Raw genomic sequence first — 25,741 nt, 5'->3', positions numbered from 1 at the left:
ATCTTCAGAAATGTCACTTTCCACTGGGGAAATTTTCCCTCTCATGATTAAATACACACACCCCTCTTCTTTCCTCAGTATTAATCACCTTCTCCTATAATTGGTACTTAAAATGTCAAAGGAGAAGGAATTAATTAACAGGAGTATCCAGAGCAGCAAGGCATGCTCTGAAGCAAGGTTCTGGGACTGATTATAAAAAGCACTTCCTTAAATATTTTGAGCACTTTTGGGAATCAGAAACCTCCCTTCTAATTGAAGGATCCTTAACTACACCCCAAGTCCTGGCTGGTGGCCAGGGGTGCAGAGCTGAGTGAGGCAGCAGGTGGAAATCCCTTCTTCGCCACCCTAGGGAGACCTCCCTTCAAACTGGGATAGGTGGCGACAGAGGTTTCAAAGCAGCAGAGGTCCCGGGGAAGAATCTGAGGGAGGAGAAGAGATTCAAAACGACCGAGCTCCTGCTGTGTATCGGAAACTGCCTACAGGGTTTCACAGCGGTTCTGTAGAACAGGTGATGACTGTTATCTCCATTTTACAGATGGAGATACTGAGGCTTAGCGTGATCGTGAGATTCTCACGTCAAAAGGCTACTAGTTAAAAGCGAAAAGCATTCACATTTAAGTCTGATTCTAAAGCTTTGCTTTTCCATGGAATCCTGAAATCCTATTCCCAGCTCGTGTCACCCCAGACCCAAACTCCCTGCAGGAGTTTTGACAGCTAAGCCCAGAGCCAGGACCCGGGCCTGGGAGGTGGAGCCGGGAGTAGCACGGCGCCCCGCCCCGGCTCCGGTGTCGACCAATGGTGACGCGGCATCCGCAGCCTCTTGCCCAATCAGCCAGAGCTCCCCGCCCACCTCTCCCGCTCCTCCTCCCTTCCCCTCCGCTTTCCCTTTTGCTCGACCGAGCTTGACGGAGCGGAAAGTCCCTTCAGCCGGCTCCGGGCCGGCAGCCATTGGAGGAAGGTCTGTCACAGGGCTGCCCAATCAGAGCGTGCACAGGAAAGCATCTCGGGCTGCGATTGGTCAGTGCGGCGGTTGCCCCCTCGCCCCCGCTCCCACTCCCTCTCTCTCTCTCTCTCTCTCTCTCTCTCTCTCCACCTCCCGCCCCGGGCTGCTCGGAGGCGGGGCAGGTGGGGGCGGGCCCAGGTAGCAGGTTCGGCTGCGCCCGGGCCGCGCGTCGGAGGTAAATATTAAGGCGGTGGGTGTGGGGCCCCGGGGCGGGACTGGGACGGGGGCTAGCGAGACTGGGGAAGGGGCGACGCCCCGCTGCCGGAGGTGAGTGAGTGAGCGGGCGACTGAAGCGGCGAGAAGCAGGCGGCTGGGTCCTCTCGGGCGTCCCTCCCCGGCCTCGGGGCGCCTTCGGCCGCAGCCGCGGCCGTCGGGCCCTCGGCGCCGGCCCGTTAGTTGCCCTGGCCGGCAGCCGGCCAGGCCCGCGGGGTGCTGAGCCCGCTGACGTCAGCTCGAGCTTCCCACCCCCGGGGCTTTCCCCCCCACCCCCCAACCCCGGGCTTCCTGGGAGGGCTCCCGAGCGGTGGGAGCGTGGTCGCCGCCACCGGGACCTCCGGAAGACAGAGGACTCGGGGTGGCAGCCGCGCAGGAGACCTTATCCTCCGCCGGCCCCCATGTACAGATGGGGAAACCGAGGCACGGGCCTCCCCTGTTGGCCTCGAGAGCCCTGGGCTGTAATATCTTCTCTCTCGTAGCCCAGGGGCGTATCGATCGGTCGCTTTGGGGGGTGTTCGTGGCTCCTGTCCAGGAGGAGCTGTCGGGGTTCTGGCCTCGTTAATGGCGTGTTCTGCTTTTTCTTTCAGTTTCCCCCTTTCCAGGGTGAGGATGGTTCTATACAACAACCTGGAGTTCTTTAGTTGAAAGGTGTGCTCTGTCGAAACAAGGTATTCTTTTCCGTCCTTCTGTTTTCCTTTTTAATCATGTTAACGATCTGTGGGGAAATCAGGAAGTCTTGACAGAAGATAGTGTTCCTGGATTTGTTTCTCAGCTGGGTCAGCTGCCCGGTTATTCATGTACTTGGCATCTTTTCTATTCCACCCTGTGGCATTTGCATGTTTTAGGATGGTTGTCATCTTTCAGCCACTGAGCCTTTCAATCTCTCAGCCCCCACCATCCCCGCCGCCATCCTCTCCCCAGTTCTCCCTGGAAAGTTGTATCCTTAGCTCGGCTAAGAAGCATTCCTTACCTTGCTTTTGAATTCGGGCTAATAGAGATCTTAATAAGATTGTTCCTTTGGCAGTCGTTGGCTCCCCGAGAAAAATCCGGGCCTTGAGGGAGGGTGTTCATTCAAGTGTTGGTTTTCTGCACACCCCCTCACGCCCCAAGTAGACTGAATGGCCCTGAGGATTAGGCTGCCAATTCCCCACTGCGTGGTGGGTGGATTGGAACTAGAACAGTATTAGGAGAAAATGACTGCTGGGAATTCTTGTGGAAGTTCGTGTACTGTGAATGTTGATATCACCCAGAACGGTCTCCGAGGTTCTGCTGCAAAATGTTATAGTATTCCCCTGAAGAAGCCTTCCTGTGGATGGTAACTTTTGTGGAAAGCTGATAAGACCAGGGCACTATTATATAAAGCAAACATTCAGCAGCAGTGATTTCTTATGGTCTGACATGCCTGAACTGTGATTTCGCTTGACTTGGCAAAGTCCTTATCATAAGAAGAAAGGAGTAATTATCCTATTCATTGAATGATGAGTATTTTGTTCCTGATTTCCAGTGTCTTCTTAAATTTGTCAAGGTATTTTCCTTGGTTACACAGAATTTATAGGTATCACACATGGTGTGAAGACCTAGGAAACCAGTTTCAAAGGAACCTCAGAACAATTTGTTTTTGTAATTGTGAAATTTGTCTTGTTTCTTCTCGTATGTAACAATGCAGTGGGGTAGACATTAACCGTGACTTCATTTATTCGAAGTTTTATGTGTGTGTGTATATATATATATTTCCTTTTTAAGCCGGAAGATATCCTTTTAATCACTTAAACAATTAGGATGAGGAAATGGATTTTTGGCTTTCACTTTTATCACCTGAGTTAACCAGATCATTCGTTCATTTTACATGTACTGAATGCCCATTACCTGTTAGGCAGTGGTTTGGCATTAGGAATACGAAGATGAAGGACTTGTGGGAGTTCCCAGTTTGGGAGTGTAGTGGTGGGGCTTAACTCTAGGGAGACTGTGGGGTTCCCTGTTCTGCCGTGAATATACATGCAGATACGGGAGCCAGACTGTTTTTTTAACTTTATAAATCCCGCTTGTTTTAGGAATGGAATACTTGTGCATTTGGGACATAGTAGGTGAGGAAAGATAAAGCTGACTCTTCTCTGGTCATGGAATCTCTGTTTTTTTGTTTGTTTGTTTTGTTTTGTTTTTAGCTGTTTAGTGGTAGAACAACTTATTCATTTAGTGAGAGAGATTCTTCCTTAAATGGTGATTATTCTAGCTATCTAGAAGCTTTTGGAAAAAGGCCTGTGTGTCTTCTTTCTTTGGCGTTCACGCTGACCTTCTGTCTCTTTGCCACTTATAACTGGGGGCAGTATTTTCGTACTGTAAGTTTTATTAGTCTTCTGTGGCTTTTAGTTGGGATATTTGAGAAGATGCAAAAACATTATTGAATTAGATCTGTCTTTGTTTTCTCTAGTGAGGTTCTTTGAGCAGTATAACCTGATAGCTTGGGAATTAAAAAGACATTGTACTTTCTAGATAACCATTGTCAGTTGTATGCAGCTAATGCTGTTTGTGTGTACTGTATATTATCTTTTAGAAAGTGGTAATTCTGACCTTTAATATTTTTGTATAAAACATTTCTTGACCATCTTTTCATTGCATTGATAGGAAACTGTTAAGTATTTGTGTCTTGGTTTAATGGCTTTATTTTAATACAGTTAAACTCTCCTTTGTTCAGAATCCAGACCCTCAACAAGCTCAGATAACCGGATATACTTTCAAGTCTTTGTGACCCTGAACCAGTCCCTCATCTCAAATGTTGTCAAAGGAAAGGCCTTCTTCTGTTCAATATGGTTTAGGGTTAAATATATCATTGCATTCCACCTCTTTGGTAATTTTCATTCAGTACTTAGAGTAATGATCAGGATATTCATAATCACTCAATTTTCCAGCCTGAAATAAGTGTGAAGGCATTTAGGTGAATCATTTGTGGTATATTTACATTCAAAGTGTAATTAGAGGCAATTTTAAGCCAATTAGACCTGAAAGGTAGTAAGAGAACATAAAGTAGGGCACTTATCATACCTTAAAAATGCCATACTTCTCAGCATCTAACACTGTGCTGAGTGCACAAAAATACTAAACAAACTGAGAAACCTTGATCGATAAAGAACTCGTTGACAATGGCATTTAAATCTTTCCCATGTCATCTTTAGATTTTACTGCTTGGGGTTCTTAAGACTCAATCTAACTGTTTTGCATATCCAGTGAAAGAACGTTGTCATTCTACTCATTTCTGCAGTGGAGGAAAGTCTCTTTATTAACCTATTTCTGCTGTAATGGCAGTATATTGAGATATTCACTACCATTAAATTTATTATCTTGTATAGCTCTGGAGTCATAAAATTCCCCATTCACCTTTCTCAAACTATCAGTTGCAATGAAGAGAATCAGTGCTTAACATGGTAATTCCAAAGTTATTCTCTCTTAATGTGTGCTTGCTAAAAGAGGAAAGACCACAGCCTTTTTATTTTTGGATAATGCTTTTTACATGTTTTATAAACTTTTGCTCTGGCTGCTCCAGTGGTCTGACATGACCCCTGCGCTTATTAAGGTGAAGCCCTCTCCCCCTTCTGCTAATGCAGGTTAGAGCAAAGCTGCTCCTGTGTGTTCGCTGTAAAATATGGTTCTTAATAATGATTGGTAAATTGCCTTCCACCTTTTTTTATAATCCAAAGGAGTTATATTAAATTTTACTGTGGACTGTCTCTTAAACGATTAGCAAAAAACACTTCTGTAACCAAATTCATATAAACCATAGTGTCCTAATGCATTATGTACAGTAATTTAATTTCGTTTGGTCATATTTCATTACCCACTGGTGGGTTTTGTTTTCCATCATGACATGACTTGTTAAGCTGGGGAACCAACGGAGTAGAAATCATGGGCATATAATATTAAGATTCAGGGATGTTCCTATTATTTGAAGATGTAGTTTTTAGGAATTTTAAAAAGTAATTTCTTTTCTAAAGAGAATTACCATACTTGAAAAGCAATTTTTGGCCAAAAATATTTAAATGCATTTGTAAAGAGAACAAAACAACTCCCTTTTTCAGAAGTTTCTTTGTGACCATCTCAGCCTTCTGGGAGTAACTCAGACCATGTCCGTGCAGTCAGGCCTCTGCATTTCACTCCTGAAAGGCTGTTCAGAATTTATGCATACCTCTTTTAGTTATTGTTGTTTGTTCATCCCCTGGCTTCTCAGAACTGGTTAGTAGGAGTAAGGTAGAAAGCAACATAGAATGAGTCAAATGCACCCTATAGGAAACCACAGAAAATGGCTGATTGCAAGGAAAAATCAGAGACTATAAATCTGTAGAAAGCAGACCCAGGAACTCAGAAAGCATAACGTCAAGCCTTTTAACAAAGTCACAAACATATTTGCGTCTTGAGAGTCACATGAGAGCTTATGTTCATATTGATAATTCGATGATTCAGAAAAGAATACTCGTTGGCATTTGAGAAGAATTTTAGTCAGAAATAACAAATCCTTCATTTTGGCGCTTTAAAGGAATACAGCCAACTTAAGGGTTTAGGTCTCTGGGTAGCCTTCAGTGAGGGATTTCGTTTATGATGGTGCCAAGATTGGGGTTTCCACAGGTGTTTTATGTAAGTGGTAAATATAAATTGATTCTGTTCCTGCTGAAGTAGACAGTGCCCTCAAGTGGAATTAAGAAAAACACATTATAAAGAAAGGGGGGAAAAGAGAGAGAGAGAGAACCACTTTATACCAGCTCTGCCCCTGCCTTTACTAAATGTTACACAGATATTTCAATAATGTTGTTTTAAAGAGATGCCAAACTTTTCATCCTGTCTCAGATAACTTGCATGTCTCATTCTGGGTTGTAGGGGGACAGACTTTTAAAAGCACTTGACCAATTCTAGAGTACATCATTATCTAAGGACGCATTCCATGTATAGATTTGCCAGATTATTTAATCATTAAGTTCAAATATTAAACTCAAAATGTGGTTCTTTAGTTTTAGGAGTATTTATTTCTAAATTCCAAGAATAAAATAGATAAATATGGTAGTGCTCTCAACTGCTGGTGTGAAATGGAATGGAAATGGATACCTCTACCTCAAAGAAGGATGGAGGGGCACCTGGGTGGCTTAGTTGGTTAAGCGCCTGACTCCTAATTTCAGCTCAGGTCATGATCTCAGGGTTGTGAGATTGAGCCCTGCATCGGGCTCTGCTAGGCATGGAGCCTGCTTAAGATTCTCTTTCTCCCTCTCCCCCTCCCTGCCCCCCTTCCCAAAAAGAAGGACGGAATGAATAACTGTATTTAGAAACCAAATGGCCGGGGCGCCTGGGTGGCTCAGTGGGTTAAAGCCTCTGCCTTCAGCTCAGGTCATGGTCCCAGGATCCTGGGATCGAGCCCCGCATGGGGCTCTCTGCTTGGCAGGGAGCCTGCTTCCTCCTCTCTCTCTGCCTGCCTCTCTGCCTAGTTGTGATTTCTCTCTGTCAAAGAAATAAAAATTAAAAAAAAAAAAAAAAAAAAAAAAAAAAAAAAAAAAAAAAAAGAAACCAAATGGCCACACTCATGTGACCGAGAATACATAAAAAATTTTTTCAGTAAGATAATTATTATTAAGATAATGAACTAAATCTTAATTTGATTTGATGAAATTGTATCATTTTAACCATCAGTTAAAGTAGGGTTGAGAAGGCTATTTTAATTGTGAAAGATTAATATTGTAAAAATTTTAGATGAAAATTTGAAACTGAAAAAGTAATGATCTTTTTGTATTTGTTTCTAGGATGACATAGTTAAAATCGTGGTAAAAAGTTTGATATTTGTTACTGTATTACAGTTTTATTCCTTGTTATGTAGTCCAAGTTTTAGTGGCTACAGAATTGATTTTTAAAGACATCTTTACTATAATCAGATTTAAACTATTTGAGATTTTGAGAAATTAAATGATGGCTCTGATTAATGTGATTAACATCTGCTTATCTAAGGGCAAAATGTGCATGATGAAGGAAATGAAATTGGAGAGCAAATAAATGATCCATTATCGAAATGGAACATAGATAAACGAATCATGGTTAAGCTTTCAGAATATGATTCATCATTTTTTTGATAAAAGATGTTTGTCATAATAATTAGGGTGGGTAACTTTTTACTTAAACTGTGTGTACAGAAATAACAGCCTTTTTGATTTATGTGTGTTCTGCCAAAATACAGAAGCTTATTCATTTAAGTTAGGCAGGGTCTATTAAAAATGCTATTTTTTAAAGTTAAAAAAATTTTTTAAATATGTATATGTTATCTGTTATTCAAATTTGATTTAATAAATTTCATTGCCTTGGAAACGAACACTGTTGTATTGTCTTTGAAGATACTTTACAATTGGCTCTCCTTAATTAAAAGATGCAAAATTATGGTAGATACAAGTACTGTATGTCTTTTAACCTTTTTAGGTACTTTTGGAAGTATTTCTTTATGTGTGTGTTTTTACTAATAGAATGAGATCTTAAGAAGTCTTTAATCTTAATTTTAGCTCATGTAGAATAAAGTGTAAAGTTTCTCTTTGCTTGTCCTCCAGGCATTTTGCTTTGCTGTCTTTTTACAGCATGGACACCAAATTGCTAAAAACGTGCTTTGGGACTGCCAGTGAATTTATCTTTTGCGGTTTTACTACAAACTTAGGAGTTCCATTTTTTTTGAGTTAATATTTTGGAGTTAATGTCACAATGAGTTCAGGCTTATGGAGCCAAGAAAAAGTTACTTCACCCTACTGGGAAGAGCGGATTTTTTATTTGCTTCTTCAAGAATGCAGTGTCACAGACAAACAGACACAAAAGCTCCTTAAGGTACCAAAGGGGAGTATAGGACAGTATATCCAGGATCGTTCTGTGGGGCACTCGAGGATTCCTTCTGCAAAAGGCAAGAAAAATCAGATTGGATTAAAAATTTTAGAGCAACCACACGCAGTTCTCTTTGTTGATGAAAAGGATGTCGTAGAAATAAATGAAAAGTTCACAGAGTTGCTTTTGGCAATTACCAATTGTGAAGAGAGGTTCAGCCTGTTTAAGAACAGAAACAGACTAAGTAAAGGCCTCCAGATAGATGTGGGCTGCCCTGTGAAAGTACAGCTGAGATCTGGGGAAGAAAAATTTCCTGGAGTTGTGCGCTTCAGAGGACCCTTATTAGCAGAGAGGACAGTGTCGGGAATATTCTTTGGAGTAGAATTACTGGTAAGTTTGATAAACCATTTTAGTGGGCTGTGTGTGTGTGTTTGTTTCTGTGTATATTTATATGCCCACGTGTATTGTCTTTTCCCCTTTAAATACAACAAAAACATTTTCCCAGAAATCTTCTGTAATTTTTAATATTCATAATTCTTAGGATTTACTTCCTAATGATAAATTGAGATGATGCAAAGATGATGCATTGACAACTTTTTAGAAAATGACCTGCTATAGTAGGAAATACACCGATCACATAATTTCAAGGCTTTCACATCTTAGAAATTTTAACATTGTCTATGTTTAAAATGAACTCTACCAGTTATAATTGAATCACTCACCTCACAAATTGTTAATTATTTTGTGACATTAGCATCTGTAGGTTTCTCAGTTTTTCTTAGTGTGTGTGTTATTAAGTAATGAAAAGTAGCTATAAGATTTTAGAAAAGTAAGGTGCAGCTACTTAAATGTGCTTTGGTCGTCCCTCATAATTATGTGAAAATCATCTTGGAATTTATTTCTACCAAAGAGAGAACTAAGGACTGTGTGGTACATTTCCAAAATTAATATTAATTCTCAAGAACTTAAATGTCAGTTACATTTTTACATTCTTGCATATAGAATCTCATGTCTTATTTAGTGATTAAATTTTTAAAACAGTGATTGTAAAATAATCAGAGGTTTGAATCCCAGTTATGCTATTTTATAGCTGGGCTGCCAGGTTACTTACCCAACCTACTTCTCTAAATCTGCTTCCTCATCTGTAAAATAGTGAAACCAGTACATACCTGATTTTTGGATAGCGGAGGTGTTTTTGTGATAGGCTGATTCAAGAGTTAGCCTGGTGGTGGGCATATAGTAAGTACTCAGTAAATGGAGCTAATATTATTGTTCTTTTAAAGTAAAATTTTCTTTTTATGACAAAATTATTGTTCCAATCACAGTGTAGAATCTAGGCAGCCTCTCTCACAGTGGTATTGAGATTTTAAATTTAATTAATTAGTTAATTAATTATATTTCAGCATCAGATATAGCTTCCTCTTTATTCTTTTTTAGACACTCAGTTCAACAGCAGCTGCTAATAATTATATTTCTTGTATGTGTCATTTAGAATTTTCCCAGTGATTTCCCCGAAATCCCCAGAGTGGATCTTTTTTCTTATGGGTCATCTTCCTCCATCTCTTTATCTATCAATCATTTTTTTTCCCTCTCATTTGAAAACTAGGAAGAAGGTCGTGGCCAAGGTTTCACTGATGGGATATATCAAGGGAAACAGCTTTTTCAGTGTGATGAAGACTGTGGCGTATTTGTTGCGTTGGACAAGCTAGAAATCCTAGAAGATGATGACAATGGATTGGAAAGTGATTTTGCAGGTCCAGGGGACACGATGCAGATGGAACTTCCCCCTCTGGAAATAAACTCCAGAGTTTCTTTGAAGCTTGGAGAAACTATAGAGTCTGGCACAGTTATATTCTGTGATGTCTTGCCAGGAAAAGAAAGCTTAGGATATTTTGTTGGTGTGGACATGGTAAGAAACTTTTGGAGTATATTCTCTTTGTGGGTCTGTCAGTTTTATGGCCAATTTTAGGTACAAATTAAGCACTCTGAATATTTAAAATGGACTAATTTGGAGTAACTTAAAAAACATCTTCTAATTTATCTTTGGTAAAGGAACATTGAGATGGGACAGGAGTCTAGATATAGAGTTACACTTACTCTTTTTTCCAACTTGAATAAACTAGAATAATGTTTTAATCCTTAAATTTGTTCTATGATAGCTGACCAATAAACAGAAAAAAAAACCAAAAACAAAACCAAACAAACCCACGCAAATGTGTTATGTGATGCCTTTTTTTTTTTTTTTTTCCAAAGGTGGTTTTTTTCCCCCCCTAATCTGTGGTTCTCTTTTTATAGTATTTTGCAAAATCTTATTGGCTGATCTGATTTTAATGAGTAGTGTAAACATCAGTTATGGAAAATAACCTGCATAGAGGAAGAGCACATTGCTTTAGAGGAAAAGATGATTAGAGTATCTCCTTATCTCTTTTCATGGTGGTAAAATATATGTCACATAAAATTTACCATTTTCACCATTTCTAAGTTCATAGTTGCATGGCATTTAATTATATTCACAGTGCTGTGCAACCATCACCCCCATCTCCAGAGCTTTTCATCATCCCACACTGGAACTCTGTCCACATTAAATGCTACCTTCCATTACCCATCTCAGCTAGTAATCTGCTGGTAGCCAGGATTCCACTTCATGTCTCTGAGAATTTGCCTTTTCTAGGTACCTCATATAAGTGGAATCCAGCAGTGTTTGTCCTTTTGTTCATTGTTTTGTGTCATTTTTAATGTTACCTTACAGTCATATTTGTTCATAATGGAAACATTCCAATAGGACAAGTTGAACATTACCTGTGGGCATGAAGAGAAGGAGAAGAAAGAATCTGAGAACATTTTTATCACAGATTGGAACTGTGGACAAGAGTTTGTTAGGTCGAAAGAACAAACTCAAACAGAATTTTTAAACACTAGAATGAGTTAGGAGAGATCGTGACTAATAGACTCTTGTACTCACGATGTTTTTGTGATTATTTTTATCTACTCAGGCATACTGTTTGGTAGGGTATGAATGTTCTAGCATCAGTTTATCCGGTGCTTGGAAATTCTAGGAAATGCCATTTGATACCCATTAGGCAAACATTACTATATTGTTTAGACAAACATTTACTGAACATTTGCCATGTGAAACGTTAGAGACAGAGGAAAATGTGTGGGTCCCTCAGGATAGCTAATGATAAAGCATACCTTTTATATTTACTTGGAGAAGAGATTGTGAGCTGCGTGGGGGGAGGGTTAGAGAAAGAAGCCACTGGTCATTGGGGTTAGTTTCCCTTGCTTCAGGTCGTTTGGACCTCATACTTGGCGAAAACCCTGTAGGCCTTCCCCTTCCTTAGCTGGCAGTCCTGAGGATCACCTTATTTCCTCGGGGCAGGCTGCCTAGAGCTTTGCCCCACCAGCTTCTCCGCTGCCTCTGTCTGCCCTTCAGTTGGCATGTGCAACTGTACATTCCCAACCCCTCTAGTATGCTCCTTGAAAGGAAAGTTCTGGCAAATGCAATATTCTTCATCTCCATCTATTTCTGGTGACAGCATGTTGTTATGTATACATTGGTGCTCAGGGCACTTGTCTGACTGGCCCATCTCTTAGTCTAGCTCTGTGGACAGCACTGTACTACTTCGTGCTAATTGGAATATAAGAGAATTAAATGTAAACATCTCTTTCGGAGGGAACTCTTGCGTATCCCTACAATGTCAAAGGAACATTAAAAAATAGATTTTCTGTGTACAGAAGGGCATGCAGGGGTTCAAATGGAATATTTAAGTGCTCAGGGAGTGTAAGAGTGATTAGAACAAGCTAGGGTTAATTGGAGGCAGATTTCTGAGTGAAACAATGTATTATTAATCAATCTTCCTGTGCAGATGAGTGTTATGTAGACTAGCATTTGTTGTACAATAAAGTATGATGAATACTTTCCATTTCTTGCTCATCTGTGAGCTTACTATAACTTGATTATTCTTGGATCTCATTTTTACCAAAACCAAAACAAAAACCAAATAAATAAAAGCAAACCAAAAACTTGATTACTGTGGCAATTATTTCTGATATATTCTTTTTTCTTTTATGAAAGATAGTTAAAATTGGCCAGTGTAAAATCTTTTGGGAGATCCTTTTCTGGAAAATGTAGATGTTCGTACTCATGTTTTATTGAGAAGAGTTTAAAACTTTATTCTATTACTTGATTTCTAGGATAATCCTATTGGCAATTGGGATGGCAGATTTGATGGAGTGCAGCTTTGTAGTTTTGCAAGTGTTGAAAGTACAATTCTCTTGCACATCAATGATATCATCCCAGGTATGTTTTCTTTGTTTTATATATTATATATATATAAATATAAGGCAAGGTTTCTAAGCTGTTTTTTGTTATGAGAATGTAAATACAAACTTCAAGATGCATTTTGGAACTGGACTTTTTATATATTATGGAATTGTTATTAAAGAGAATATCCTTTCTTACCCCCAAGTGAAAACAACACTTACAGATTTTTATTTCCAAAAGTAGGTAAGTGTGGGTTGGCATTTATACATTATCATTAACTTTTCATCACCTGGTTATTCTAAGTGGGAAAAAAAGGCCCTTTCTGATCATTAGAAGGGTCAGATAATATAGCAAGTGAGAAGCTGGTTTAAACTAGAAGGCTTTAAGGAGACGTTGGTCATGTAATGTCATCTGATCTACTGGGGAGAGGATTTTTGCGGGATGTCCTATGAGATCTCTTCCAGTTTTGAGATGGTGTAATTGATCAGGCTTCATGGCTGTATAGTCAGAAATAGATCACTCATCTTTACACCTTAAAAAAAGAAAAATTAAGGAGCGCGTAGGTGGTGCAGTCAGTTGTGTCTGACTCTTGGTTTTGGCTCAGGCCATGATCTCAGGGTTGTGAGATGCAGTCCTGCCTTGGACTCTTTTCTTGGAGTCTGCTTGAGATTCTCTCTCTCTCCCTCTGCCCCTTCTGCTCATACTCTCTCTCTCTCTCTCTCTCTCACTCTCAGATAAATAAGTAAATCTTTAAAAAAAAAACAAAACCCAAACCATCAAGCAACCTTTTATTTTCCCTCAAACATAGGGCACCTAATAGCTGCTGTCAACCAGTTAATAAATTCCTGTTGATGGTGAAATCAACAGCATCTTCTTCCTGCTCTTAGTAGGATCCCATTTACAGGCTGGTCAGCTGCTAGTAAGTTACTCATGAAACTGACAGGCATTCAGAGGTGGTGCCTTTTATTGAGCATTATGCAACTATGAGTAAATGTGAGAAAGCCTACGTTCAGTAGCCACCAATGTATGAATCCATGAATTAGATAACTTGTACTTCTTTACATTCCTGACAAATTTATAAGGTCTTAATCATTCCCATTTTTGCTGATAAAAAACTGGGGCTTAGCTAGGGCTAAGACTGGCTAGGATCAGGTAAGTGGTAGAGCCAGAATTCAAATCTAGACCCATCTGATTGTAAAGCTCTGCTTTTTAGTACCCCCTCACCCCACATCCTGTGTGTACACTTCGGATGTGAAGTCTTGCATAGAAAAGCATACTTCTCAGCCTCAGATGGATACTTGGGAATATTGTTTCCATGGAAATATATTTTGTCTCTAATTCTATAAAAGCTGAATTTTACTATAGCAGGAATCATAGCCGAAAAAAATGATTTTTCTGCTGCCATTGTTTTTCCCTTCCTAAATTTGACACAGAACACTTTTGAGTTCCCCACAGGTCCTTTCAGGTCCTCAGTATCTTTTTTGTTAAAACGAAGGGGCTAATGCTAGATGACCTTAGGATTCCTTCAAGTCTGCCCTGTTTGCCCTTCCTGTTCCCCATTGGCTTGGCAAGTAATAAATGCTTGCTTTTGCTGAGCTGGGAAATGCTTTCTACTATAGCTTTTAGTTTTACAGCCAGAGTACATAATAGCTTTATTTCGATTTTGGCTTGTAAAAGTCTGCCATACTTGGCTTTTCTTGAATTTTAGACTGAACATTCCTATACCTACCACCAAGATTCTACAGTGAACGTTTTATTGTACTTGCTTTCTTATGTATCCATCCCTCTATCCATGCACTGATCTGTCTTATTTTTGTAAGCATTTCAGAGTAAGTTAGAGACATCAGTATACTTCCTCTTTAAAAACTTCACATGTATAATTAAGTAGAAAAAGTTTAGGTTTTTTTTCCTTTGAGATAGAAGACATAAATGTAATGAAATGCATGTTGTTTCATTTGAGTTGACTAATGCATATACCTTTGACTTAGAAATCCTTATGAAGTCATTAAAATAACTTTAATAAGAAAAACATTTCTATATCTCAAAGCAAAAATAAAAAAAGTACAGTAAAATATCTCATTTCCATTCTGTCCCTGCACTTCTGTTGCCTCCTCACTCCATCCCTTGCCTCCCACTGCTATTTGTATTATTTTCTTGTGTATCTTTCCAGAATTTCTTTATACAACATACATATTTCCCTTCCCTTTTTATATGAAAAAAATACTATTTACACTATTCTGCACCTTGTTTTATTCTCTTAAATTTATGTCTTGGAGTTCTTTGTTTATCTGAGTAGAGAAGTTCTTCTTCTGTTGTTGTTTTTTTTTTTTTTTACAGTGCATAATTTTCCATTATATTTATTTAACCGGGTTTCTACTGATGTATGTTTGGATTGTGTCTAACTTTTTACTATTACAGATAATGCTGTGATAACCTTGTCCATGTATGTTTCCCACATGTGCTAGCAAATCGATAGGACAGATTCCCAGAAGTGGGGTTGCTTGGTGAAAAGGCCCATGCATTTATATTGTTCTAAATATTATCAAATTGTCTTAAGTAGTGTATATAACGATTTATATTCTTTTTTTAAAGATTTTATTTATTTATTTGACAGAGATCACAAGTAGGCAGAGAGGCAGGCAGAGAGAGGGAGGGGGAAGCAGGTTCCCCGCTGAGCAGAGAGCCCGATGTGGGACTCGATCCCAGGACGCTGGGATCATGACCTGAGCCGAAGGCAGAGGCTTTAACCCACTGCGCCACCCAGGCGCCCCAACAATTTATATTCTTATCAGGCAGAGTAGGAGAGTGACTCTTTTAATATACTTGCCATGAGATATGTTGTTAAATTTTTCTTCTAGCCTGAGAGGTGAAAAGTATGTTTCAGTATGGTTTTAATTTCCATTTCTCTTATGAATGAGGTTAAGCATCTTTTCATATGATTAAGGGCAATTTGTATTTTTCTCTGAACTGTATATTAATACCTCTGTCTTTTTTAAAATTGGATTATTGTTTTTTTTTCCAGTTTCTTTTTTATGTGTTAAGGAAGTGAACACTTTTGTGATATGAGATGCAAATGTTCTCTACTTGGAACTCTCATTTGTCCTTAGTCCTTTTTGCCTGGTTGCCCTCATTTTTAAAAATTGTGGTAAGATTAACGTAACAGTATTTACCATTTTAAGCATTTATAGGTGTACAGTTCAATGACATTGACAATGACACAGTAAATACATTTACTGTGATGTGAAACCATCACCACTATCTATTTCAAGACCTTTTTCATCATCTCAACCAGAAACTCTATACCCATTAAATCACTCTGCATTCCTCCCTTCTCTCAGCCTCTGGTAACTTCTATTTTCTACTTTCTGCCTTTGTGAATTTGTTTATTTGGATACTTCGTATAAGTGGAATCACATAGTATTTGCCTTTTGTAAACATCTTAGTTTACTTAGTGTTATGTATTTTGACTTGGCTTTAGGTGTTTTTACCATGCAGAATTTTAAATTTTTACAATAGTTGAATTATCAGATTTGTTTAATGGCCTATATATTTTGAGTTACCCCAAGGTTATAAAGTAATTTCCCCATGTTTTCTTCCAGTACTCTTGTGGTTTTATTCTCTCTCTCTCTCTGATCCATTTTTATTTCATGTGATACATAGTGTGATTTATGGGCCAATTTAGTCCCCTCTCCCCCAGATAGTTACCCAGTTGTCCCAACATCTTTGATTAAAAAGTTTATTTCTGGGGGTCCTGGGTGTCTTAGTTGGTTGTGTCTGTCTTCAGGTCAAGTCATGATCCCAGAGACCTGGGTTCGAGCCCCGCATTGGGCTCCCTGCTCGGTGGGGAGTCTGCTTCTCCTTCTCCCTGCTCATGCTTTATCTCTCCTTCTCTCTCTCAAATAAGTAAATAAAATTAAAAGAAATTTCATCTTTTTCTACTCCTTTGAGATGCCACTTTTACCATACTCAATTCCTACATACACCATGATGTATTTCTGGACTTTCTATTCTGTCTGCTCGTTTGTCATTCAGTACCACATTATTTTTAATGATTCTTTATAATATGTTCTTGTGTGAGCACTAGTCTGGCCTCATTGCTCTTCCGAATACCGAATATTCCTGCTATTCCACATTGTCTTCTAAAAGGTTCATAGACACGTTTAAGTCTACGAGTCCACCTACATGTGATTTTGTGTAGGATGTGAGGTGCACATCCCCAGTTTGATGCAGCACGCTTCCTGCGTATAGACCCAGTTTCAACGTACTACACATGGATCTCCTTGGGGGCTCTCCTCCTTCCCTACATTAAGACCTCTAGGCCTTCATTATCCTAGCTTGACAAGAAGCCATCTAGCTATAAAAGTACATTTCTCCTCTTGCTCTTTTTCATAGTGTTGGCCTCTTCATTGTCAGTTTAACAATCGGCTTCTCAAATATTATAGGAGAGTTCCATTGGGATGTTGATTGGAACTGGAGTTAACCTGTAGAATCATTTGAGGAGAACTGAAATCTTTATCATATTGAAATGTCTAATACATGAACATTACATTACCATTCATTTACTTAATCTCTTTTTAGTAAAATTGTATACGTTTCTCCATTTCTTGCATTCTGATATGTTATAAAGTAAAACATTTTTAAAAATTAATATACAATGTATTACTTGTTTCAGGGGTACAGGTCTGGGATCCATCAGTCTTACACAATTCACAGACCTCACCATAGCACATACCCTCCCCAGTGTCCATCACCCAGCCAGCCATATTTTCTAATAAATAATTTTTTGTGATATATAGAAATACAGTCAACTTTTTAAAAAAAGTAGTATTGAAATCTAATTCACATACCGTATAATTCCTTCATTGAAGGTGTGCCATTCAGTTTATTTTAGTGTATTTACAAATCTATCAGCATAGTCAGTTCTAGAATATTCTCATCACCTCACAAAGAAACCTTGTACCTTTTAGCTATTCCTCCACTATCTCTTCCTCCTCCTTAGTCCTAACCGACCACTAAGCCACTTTCTGTCTCTGTATGTTTATCTATTGTGGACATTTCAGAGAAATAGAATCATATAACATGTGGTCTTTTGTGACTGGCCTCCTGCACTTGGCCTAATGTTCTCAAGCTTCATCTGTGTTGTAACATGTATCAGTACTTCATTCCTTTCTATGCCTGCATCATATCCCATTATATGGATGTAACACATTTTGTATATCCATTTGTTGCTGGACACTTGAATTCTTTCCATTTTTCGCTATATACAGTGCTGCCAACACATTCATGTACAAGTTTTTCTTGTACATGGATATATGCTTTTCTTGTACATGGATATATGCTTTCGTTTTTCTGGGCATATATCGGGGAGTGGAATTGCTGGGTCGTTTGATAACTCTGTGTTTAATCATTTGCGGAACTGTCAGACTGTTTTCCATAGGGGCTGCACCATTTTCCATTCTTACCAGCCCTGTGGAAGAGTTCTGACTTCTTCACATCCTTGCCAACATTTATTATTATCTGAGTTTTTGGTTCTACCCATCCTAGCGAACGTCTTATCTCTTAACTTTTGTCTGCTGAGTTTTGTTGCAGACGATCTTATTAAAATCTTATTAAATGCTCAATTTTCCGTCATTACTTTTTTAGTAACCAGTCATTATCATCTGCAAATAGCAATAGTTTAACTCCTCCTCCTAATCCTTGTATCTTTTATTTTTAAAATAGGTTTTTTATCTTACAGTCCTAGCTCTAAGAATCTTCTAATACATGCTGATAGAAGTGGTCATATCAGCGGTCTTGGTCTTGCTCCTCCTCTGAAAGGGAGTGCTTTCAGCATTCCACTTTTTTTTTTTTTTTTAAAGATTTTATTTATTTATTTGACAGGCAGAGATCACAGGTAGGCAGAGAGACAGGCAGACAAGAAGGGAAGCAGGCTCCCTGATGAGCAGAGAGCCTGATGCGGGGCTGGATGCCTGAGCCAAAGGCAGAGGCTTCAATCCACTGAGCCACCCAGGCGCCCCAGCATTCCACTTTTTTTTAAAATTTTTTATTTATTTCTTATTTTTTTATAAACATATAATGTGTTTTTATCCCCAGGGGTACAGGTCTGTGAATCACCAGGTTTACACACTTCACAGCACTCACCATAGCATATACCCTCCCCAATGTCCATAACCCCACTCCCCCTCTCCCAGCCCCCCCTTCCTGATATGAGGAAGTGGAGATGCAACATGGGGGGGTTAGGGGGATAGGAGAAGAATAAATGAAACAAGATGGGATTGGGAGGGAGACAAACCATAAGTGACTCTTAATCTCACAAAGCATTCCACTTTTAAGTGTGATCTTTGCCCTAGGATTTTATTATACGTAGCCATCATTTATCAGGTTTGAGAGGTTATCTACTGTTCCCTGTTTTCTAAGAATTTTATCATGAATGGATGTTGAAGTTTATCAGACTTTGTCTGTTGACATAATCTTCTATTTCTTTTCTTTTTAATCTAATTTCCCAATATTAAATCATTCTAACTTCATCGTATTCATACAGTGCTTGGGCCAGCTTGCTAATCTGCACCTGTTTAAAAAATTTCAAAAAACAAATTGTAAAAATAGCCTGTATTTAAATTTAAAAATTTTTTTCCTAGTAGTAAAATGCACATAACATTTTTTCTTTAATGCACATAATATTTACCGTCTTAACCATTTTCAAAAATGGTTCAGTGGCATTAAGCACATTCATCTTGTCTTGCAGCCCTTTCTACCATTCATCTCTGCAACAGTTTTCATCTTGTAAGACTGAAACTCTACACCCCTTCCACAGTAACTTCCCGTCCCCACCCTCAGCGTCTGGCAGCTACTTAATCTACTTTCTGCCTCTATGATTTCGACTATTCTGAGGACCTCATATAAGTGGAATCATGTAGTATTTGCCTTTTTATGATTGGCTTTTTTCACTTCGTAGATGTCCTCAACAACATCCCTGTTGTTACAGGAGTCAGAATTTCCTTCATTATCATGCTACATAATAGTCCATTATATATGTATATATGTAAATGTGTATATGTATATACGTAAATGCCACATTGATTAATCTGTTTACCTTTTGATGAATACTTGAGTTTCTCCCATGTTTTAGCTGTTGAGGGTAGTGCTGCTCTGAACATGGGTATAAAGGTATTTCTTTGAGATCCTGTCTTCACTTCTTTTGGGGATATACCCAGTAGTGGAATTGCTAGATTATATGGTAAATAGATTTTTAGTTTTTCAAGGAAGTACCACAAGGTTTTCCACAGTGCCTGAATCATTTTGCATTCCCACCAAAAATGCACAAGTTCTTGAGTTTCTCCCCATCTTTGCCAACATTTATTTTGTTTTCCTGATAGTGGCCATTTTAATTGGTATGCAGGTGGTATCTCATTGTAATTTTGATTTGCATTTTCTTAATGATTAGTTATGTTGAGCATCTTTTCATGTATTTATTGACCATTTGTATATCTTCTTTGCAGATAATGTCTGTTCAAATCTTTTGCCCATTTTTTACTTTTTTTTGGATGTCATTTTAGGCATTTTTTTAAAATTAGGCATTCTTATATATTCTGTATATTAATCCATTACCAGATATTTAATTTTCAAGTATTTTCTCCCATTTTTTGGGTTTACTTTTTGTTCATAGTACTCTTTATAATCCTTTTTATTTTGGTAGAATTAGTACTAATAAAAAAAGGAATCAGTACTAATATTCCTACTTTTATTTCTCATTTTAGTAACTTGAGTCTTCTCTCTTTTTCTCTTAGTCCGTCTAGCTAAAGTTATCTCGATTTTGTTGATGATTTAAAAAATCCAACTTTTGATTTCATTGATTTTCTCTTTTATTTTGTATTTTGTTAATTGCTGATCTAATCTTTATTTCCTTCCTTCTCCTAGCTTTGTAGAGATCTTGTAAACTAGCTTGACAAAGCTAGTTGTAGAGTTAGGTTGTTGATTTGAGATCTCTCTTGTTTTTCAATGTAAGCATTTATAGCTATGAATTTCCCTCTTAATACTGCTTTCACTGCATCCCCTAAGTTCTAGTATGTTGGGTTTTATTCACATTTATTTCTACGAATTTTCTAATTTCCTGTGATTTCTTTGATTCATTGATTGTTTAAAAGTGTGTTGTTTAATTCCCATAAATTCTGGGTTTTCTAATTTTACTTCTGTTGTTGATGATTTCATCCTCTTGAGAAGATGCTTCATAGGGTATCTGTCTTTTTAAGTCTGTTGAGAATTTGTGGCCTAACATATGGTATATCCTGAAAAATGTTCCAGGTGAACTTGAGAAGAATGTGTATATTGGTGTTGGGTAGAATGTTTTTTGTATGTCTGTTCTATCTAGTTGGTTTGTTGTTTAAGTCCTGTGTTTGCTTATTTCTGTCTGGTTCTATCCATTATTGAGAGTGGGGGGATTGAAGTCTCCAACTATTATTGTAGAACTGTTTTTCCCTTCAATTCACCCAGCTTTTACCTCATAGATTTTGCTGATTTGTTATTAGGTATGTAAATGTTTATAATTGTGTCTTCTTGCTGCATTGAACCTTTCATTAACATGTAGGTGTTTTGTCTGATATCAGTAGAGCCATCACTGCTCTCTTTTGCTTACTATTTGCTTTGGATATCTGTATCTGTCCTTTCACTTTTAATCTCTCTGTGTCTTTGGATCTAAAGTGAGTCTGTTATAGATAACATATGGTTGGATCATGTGTTTTTATCCATTCAAATTTCTGTCTTTTGATTGGAGAGTTTAACCAATTTATAATTAAAATAATAACTGATTAAGGAGGAACTTACTTCCATCATTTTGCTATTTGTTTTCTATATGCCTTCCAGTTTTTTTTCACCCTTATTTCTTGCATTACTGTTGTCTTTTGTGTTTAGTTGATTTTTGTAGTGAAATGTTCCTTTTTCACTTCTTTTTGTATGTATTATAGTGATTTTCTTTGTGTTCACCACCAGATTACATTTGACATCATAAATTCTTAATGCTCTAATTTAAATTTGTACTAGTTTAATTTCAACAACATTAAAAAAAAACCCTCTTCTTCTTTACAGCTCTACCCCACCCCTTTCAGTTATTGCTGTTATGAAATTACATCTTTATACATTGTACACTGTAGAGCATAAACTGGTTAAGTTTTATAAATGCATTGGTTTCTTAAATTATGTAGAAAACAAAATGTAGAGTTACCAGCCAAAGTTACAATAATACTAGCTTTTAGGCTAATTGTTTTTTAAAAAATGATGACTCTCTTGAAACATATAAAACATATAAAAAACAAAAGTAGTGTTACAAACCCTTGTTACAAAATACTGGCTTTTATAATTGCCAGTGTATTTAATATTGAGATCTTTATTTCTTCATATGTCTTAAGATTACTATCTAATGTCCTTTGATTTCACCCTGCATGACTCCCTTGAGTATTTCTTGTAGGACAGGTCTAGTGGAAACAAGATTCCACTCTGTTTTTGTATATCTGGGAATATCTTAATTTCTCCCTCACTTCTGAACGACCGTTTTGCCAGATACAGGATTCTTGGTTCACAGTATTTTTCTTTTAGTCCTTTGAATACATTGGCCCACTGTCTATGGGCCTCCAAAGTTTTTTTTAAAGATTTTATTTATTTGACTGAGAGAGAGATCACAAGCAGGCAGGGCAGTGGGGGAGCAGACTCCTCACTGAGCAGAGAGCCCGATGCAGGGCTCGACCCCGGCACCCTGAGATCATGACCCAAGCTGAAGGCAGAGGCTTAACCCACTGAGCCACCCAGGTGCCCCATGGCCTCCAAAGTTTTTGATGAGAAATCTGTATATGTCTTTATTGAGGATCCCTTGTATATGCCAAGTCAGTTCTCTCTTGCTGCTTTTAAGATTCTGTTTTTTGGGGGGCGCCTGGGTGGCTCAGTGGGTTAAAGCCTCTCCCTTCGGCCCAGGTCATGATCCCAGGGTCCTGGGATCGAGCCCCGCATCGGGCTCTCTGCTCCACGGGGAGCCTGCTTCCTCCTCTCTCTCTGCCTGCCTCTCTGCCTAGTTGTGATTTCTGTCAAATAAATAAAATATTAAAAAAAAAGATTCTGTTTTTTGAAAGTTTGATTCTGATGTGTTGGTGTGGGAGTCTCTTTAAGTGATCTTACTTGGTGTTTGTGGAGCATCTTGGATGTTTATATTTATTCCTCTCATCAAATTTGGGGTTTTTGCTCAGTATTTCTTCAGATATTCTCTATCTCCGTCTTTCTCTTTTTTGGGATTCCTACAATGTGCATATTGCTATGCTTAATGGTGTTCCACAGGTTCCTCAGGTTCTTAATTTGTATTTCGCTGATAATCTTTGATGTTGAGCACCTTTTCATATCACCTCTTGGTCATCTGTATGTATTCTTTTGAAAACTGTTCAATTCCTCTGCCCATTTTAAAATCATGACCTTAGTTTTTTTGCTGTTGAGTTGTACAAAATCTTACTTATTTTGGGTATTAACCCCTTAGTAGTTATAGTATTTGCAAATATTTTCTCCCATTCTGTAGGTTTCCTTTTTATTTTTATCAGTTTCCTTTTTTCTGTGTAGAAGCTTTATAGTTTGGTGTAGTCTCATTTATTTATTTTTGCTTTTGTAGTATGTGTTTCCTTTGTCCTGTCCAGGAAATTACTGCCAAGATCAATGTCAAGGAGCTTTTCCCTTTGTTTTCTTCTAGGAGTTTTACAGTTTTAGGTCTTACACTTAAGTCTTCAATTTATTTCAAGTTCACTTTTTAAGGAGTATGAGATAGGGATGCAGTTTCATTCTTAAGTGTGTGGTTTTCCAGTTTCCCCATTACCACTTATTGAAGAGACTACCCTTTCCCTCATTGAGTATTCTTGGCTCCTTGGCAAATATTAATTGACAGTATATACTTGAATTTATTTCTGGGCTCTCATTTTTTGTTCCATTGGTCTATGTGTTGATTTTATGCCAATACCAGATTTTGCAGTATAGTTTGCAGTCAGGAAATAAAATGCTTCTGCCTTTGCTCTTCTTTCTTAGGATTGCTTTGGCTATTCAAAGTCTTTTGTGGAAGTGTTATTATTTTTTTTTAAAGATTTTATTTATTTATTTGACAGACAGAGATCACAGGTAGGCAGAGAGGCAGGCAGAGAGAGAGGGGGAAGAAGGCTCCCAGCTGAGCAGAGAGCCCAATGCGGGGCTCGATCCCAGAACCCTGGGATCATGACCTGAGCTGAAGGCTGAGGCTTAACCCACCGAGCCACCCAGGTGCCACGGAAGTGTTATTTTTTAATGAATTTTTCCATTTAATCTTTGTTTTTAAAGTTTTTGGCATAAAAGTTTTTGGCATAACATTTTTAAAATCTCTTATTTTCTGTTTAATCTCAGCAGCATCTGCGGTTGTGTCCTTGTTTTCATTTGAACAGTTGTTTATGTCTCTCTCTTTTCTTCCAGGAGTTTTATTAGAGGTTTCTTGCTTTCATTTATTAAAAAAACAAAACAAAACAAAACAAAATACCTTATCTTTTGGCTTTCTTAATCCTTTCTAGCCATTTGTTTTCTATTTTAGTAATTTGTTTTTTTATTATTTTTTCCTTTGGTTTTTTCATTTTTCTTTCTGACTACTTCAACAGTTTATTAATTTTTAGTTTTTCTAGTGTAAAGCATCTAAAGCTATTGATTTTAGGTATTCATCTACCTACATTCCACAAAATTTATTATCTAGTTATCTTGTTATTAAATTTGAAGCTTTTTTTAAAAATGTAACATGAGCTATTTTAAAATATGATTTTATATTTTTAGATGACTTTTTTGGGTAATTATTAATTTTTTAAATTCAGTTGTTCTATGGTAAAAGAATATGATACCAGTCCTTTGACATTTGTTGGGCTAACTTTATGGCCTAATACATGATCAGTTTACAGAGATGTTCTGTGTAGACTTGAAAAGAACATGTTTGCTCCAACTGTAGCCTGCATGCATTGCATACATATTTTATATGTCCCTTAGATCAAACTAATTTATTATGCTATTCAAATTTTATGTATCATTATTGAGCTTTAAATTGCTAGATCTATCAGTTACTGAACAAGGTGTGTCAAAACTTCCTAACACAATGATGGATTTGTTAATTTCTTCTTAATTTTATAAGTGTTTAATTTTGAAATAGTTATTTGCTGCATACAAGTTTAGAATTTTTAAGTACCTAGAGTTTGGAATTGTTATATCTTCCAGGTAATTTGAACTATTTATTGTTAATATAGTCTGTCTATATATAGAGAGAATGAGAGGGAGAAGAAGAGAGAGGCAGTGTCTTCATTGCTAGTAATTCTTTTTGCCGTAAATTCTATTTTGTGTGGCATGGATAGATTTTTCTTTTTGTTAGTATTTTCCAGGTATTTCTCTTTTTAATTACTTATGTTTTAGGTATGTCCCTTATAACAGCATGTAGTGGGATATCTGTTTTTCTTAATCTAGTTTGCCAATTTTTGTACTTTAACTGAAGATTTAACCTATTAATATTTATCATTACTGATAATGGGATTTATTTTTACTGCCTAATTGTTTTCTATTTGTTCTAATTTTCTGCTTTACCTCCACTGTGTTGTTAGATTGAGATGTTTTCTCTCCCTTTCCTCATTTCATTTTCACATTCATTTCCCATTTTTTTTTAGACAGCATTTAGTTTAAAACATCTATTCTGATGATCTTTGTCTTTTCATTGTTGTATAATCTGTTAACATTTAGTGTAATTATTGGTATTATTGAGTTTAGAACTATAATTTTATTTTATTTTACTATTATTTTTCATTAAAAGATTTATTTATTTACAAGTGGCAGACAGGCAGGCAGAGAGAGAGGAGGAAGCAGGCTCCTCGATGTGCAGAGAGCCTGATGCGGGGCTCGATGCCAGGACCCTGGAATCATGACCTGAGTCGAAGGCAGAGGCTTTAACCCACTGTGCCACCCAGGTGCCCCTAGAACTATAATTTTATTATCTATTTTTTATTTATCTCTCTTTTTCTTCCCTCTTATATATATTTTTTTTCCCTTTTTTGCAGATTGTTTGAAAATTTTAAGAATTCTTTGCTAATCTATTGGCTTTTTAACTGGATATCATTGTCCTGTTGCTTTTAGTGCATTCTCTAAGGATTATAATATATATTCTTAATATTTTAGTGTAGTTAGGGTTAATATTATACAACTTTATGTAAAATGTAGATGCCTTACTACCATGTAAGTCTTTATCTGTTCCCCATCCTTTATGCTATTGTCATGTATGTCACATCTATATACATTAAAAACCCACAAGAAAATGTATTTTTTGCTGAAATCATATATATTTTAAAGAAATTGAAAGATCCACATTATCCAAATTAGCATTTTCCTTCATCTTGAAGGACTTCTTTTGTTATGTACTGAGATAT

The 25,741-nt window shown here is 37.5% G+C and overlaps 1 protein-coding gene across 5 annotated transcripts in view; it reads left to right on the top strand.

Moving 5' to 3' along the window:
* The first annotated feature begins 1,089 nt into the window (after positions 1 to 1,089).
* Positions 1,090 to 25,741, top strand: part of CYLD (CYLD lysine 63 deubiquitinase) — a 67,764-nt gene continuing 43,112 nt past the window's right edge. For 3 of the 5 annotated variants that reach the window (XM_045987757.1, XM_045987756.1, XM_045987754.1), the window contains exons 1-5: positions 1,140 to 1,270; positions 1,807 to 1,887; positions 7,783 to 8,434; positions 9,651 to 9,953; positions 12,239 to 12,344. In XM_045987757.1, the coding sequence (XP_045843713.1) occupies positions 7,931 to 8,434; positions 9,651 to 9,953; positions 12,239 to 12,344 (913 nt within the window). In that variant the 5' untranslated portion in view covers positions 1,140 to 1,270; positions 1,807 to 1,887; positions 7,783 to 7,930. Of the gene's footprint in view, positions 1,271 to 1,806; positions 1,888 to 7,782; positions 8,435 to 9,650; positions 9,954 to 12,238; positions 12,345 to 25,741 lie in introns of all 5 variants that reach the window. The other 2 variants (XM_045987755.1, XM_045987758.1) reach the window with 2 other exon arrangements.

Source organism: Meles meles, chromosome 19 (genome assembly GCF_922984935.1).
Source record: "Meles meles chromosome 19, mMelMel3.1 paternal haplotype, whole genome shotgun sequence".
Classification (NCBI taxonomy): Eukaryota; Metazoa; Chordata; class Mammalia; order Carnivora; family Mustelidae; genus Meles; species Meles meles.
Note: the sequence above shows the minus strand (reverse complement) of the source record. Positions and strands in the feature narration are given on the sequence as shown.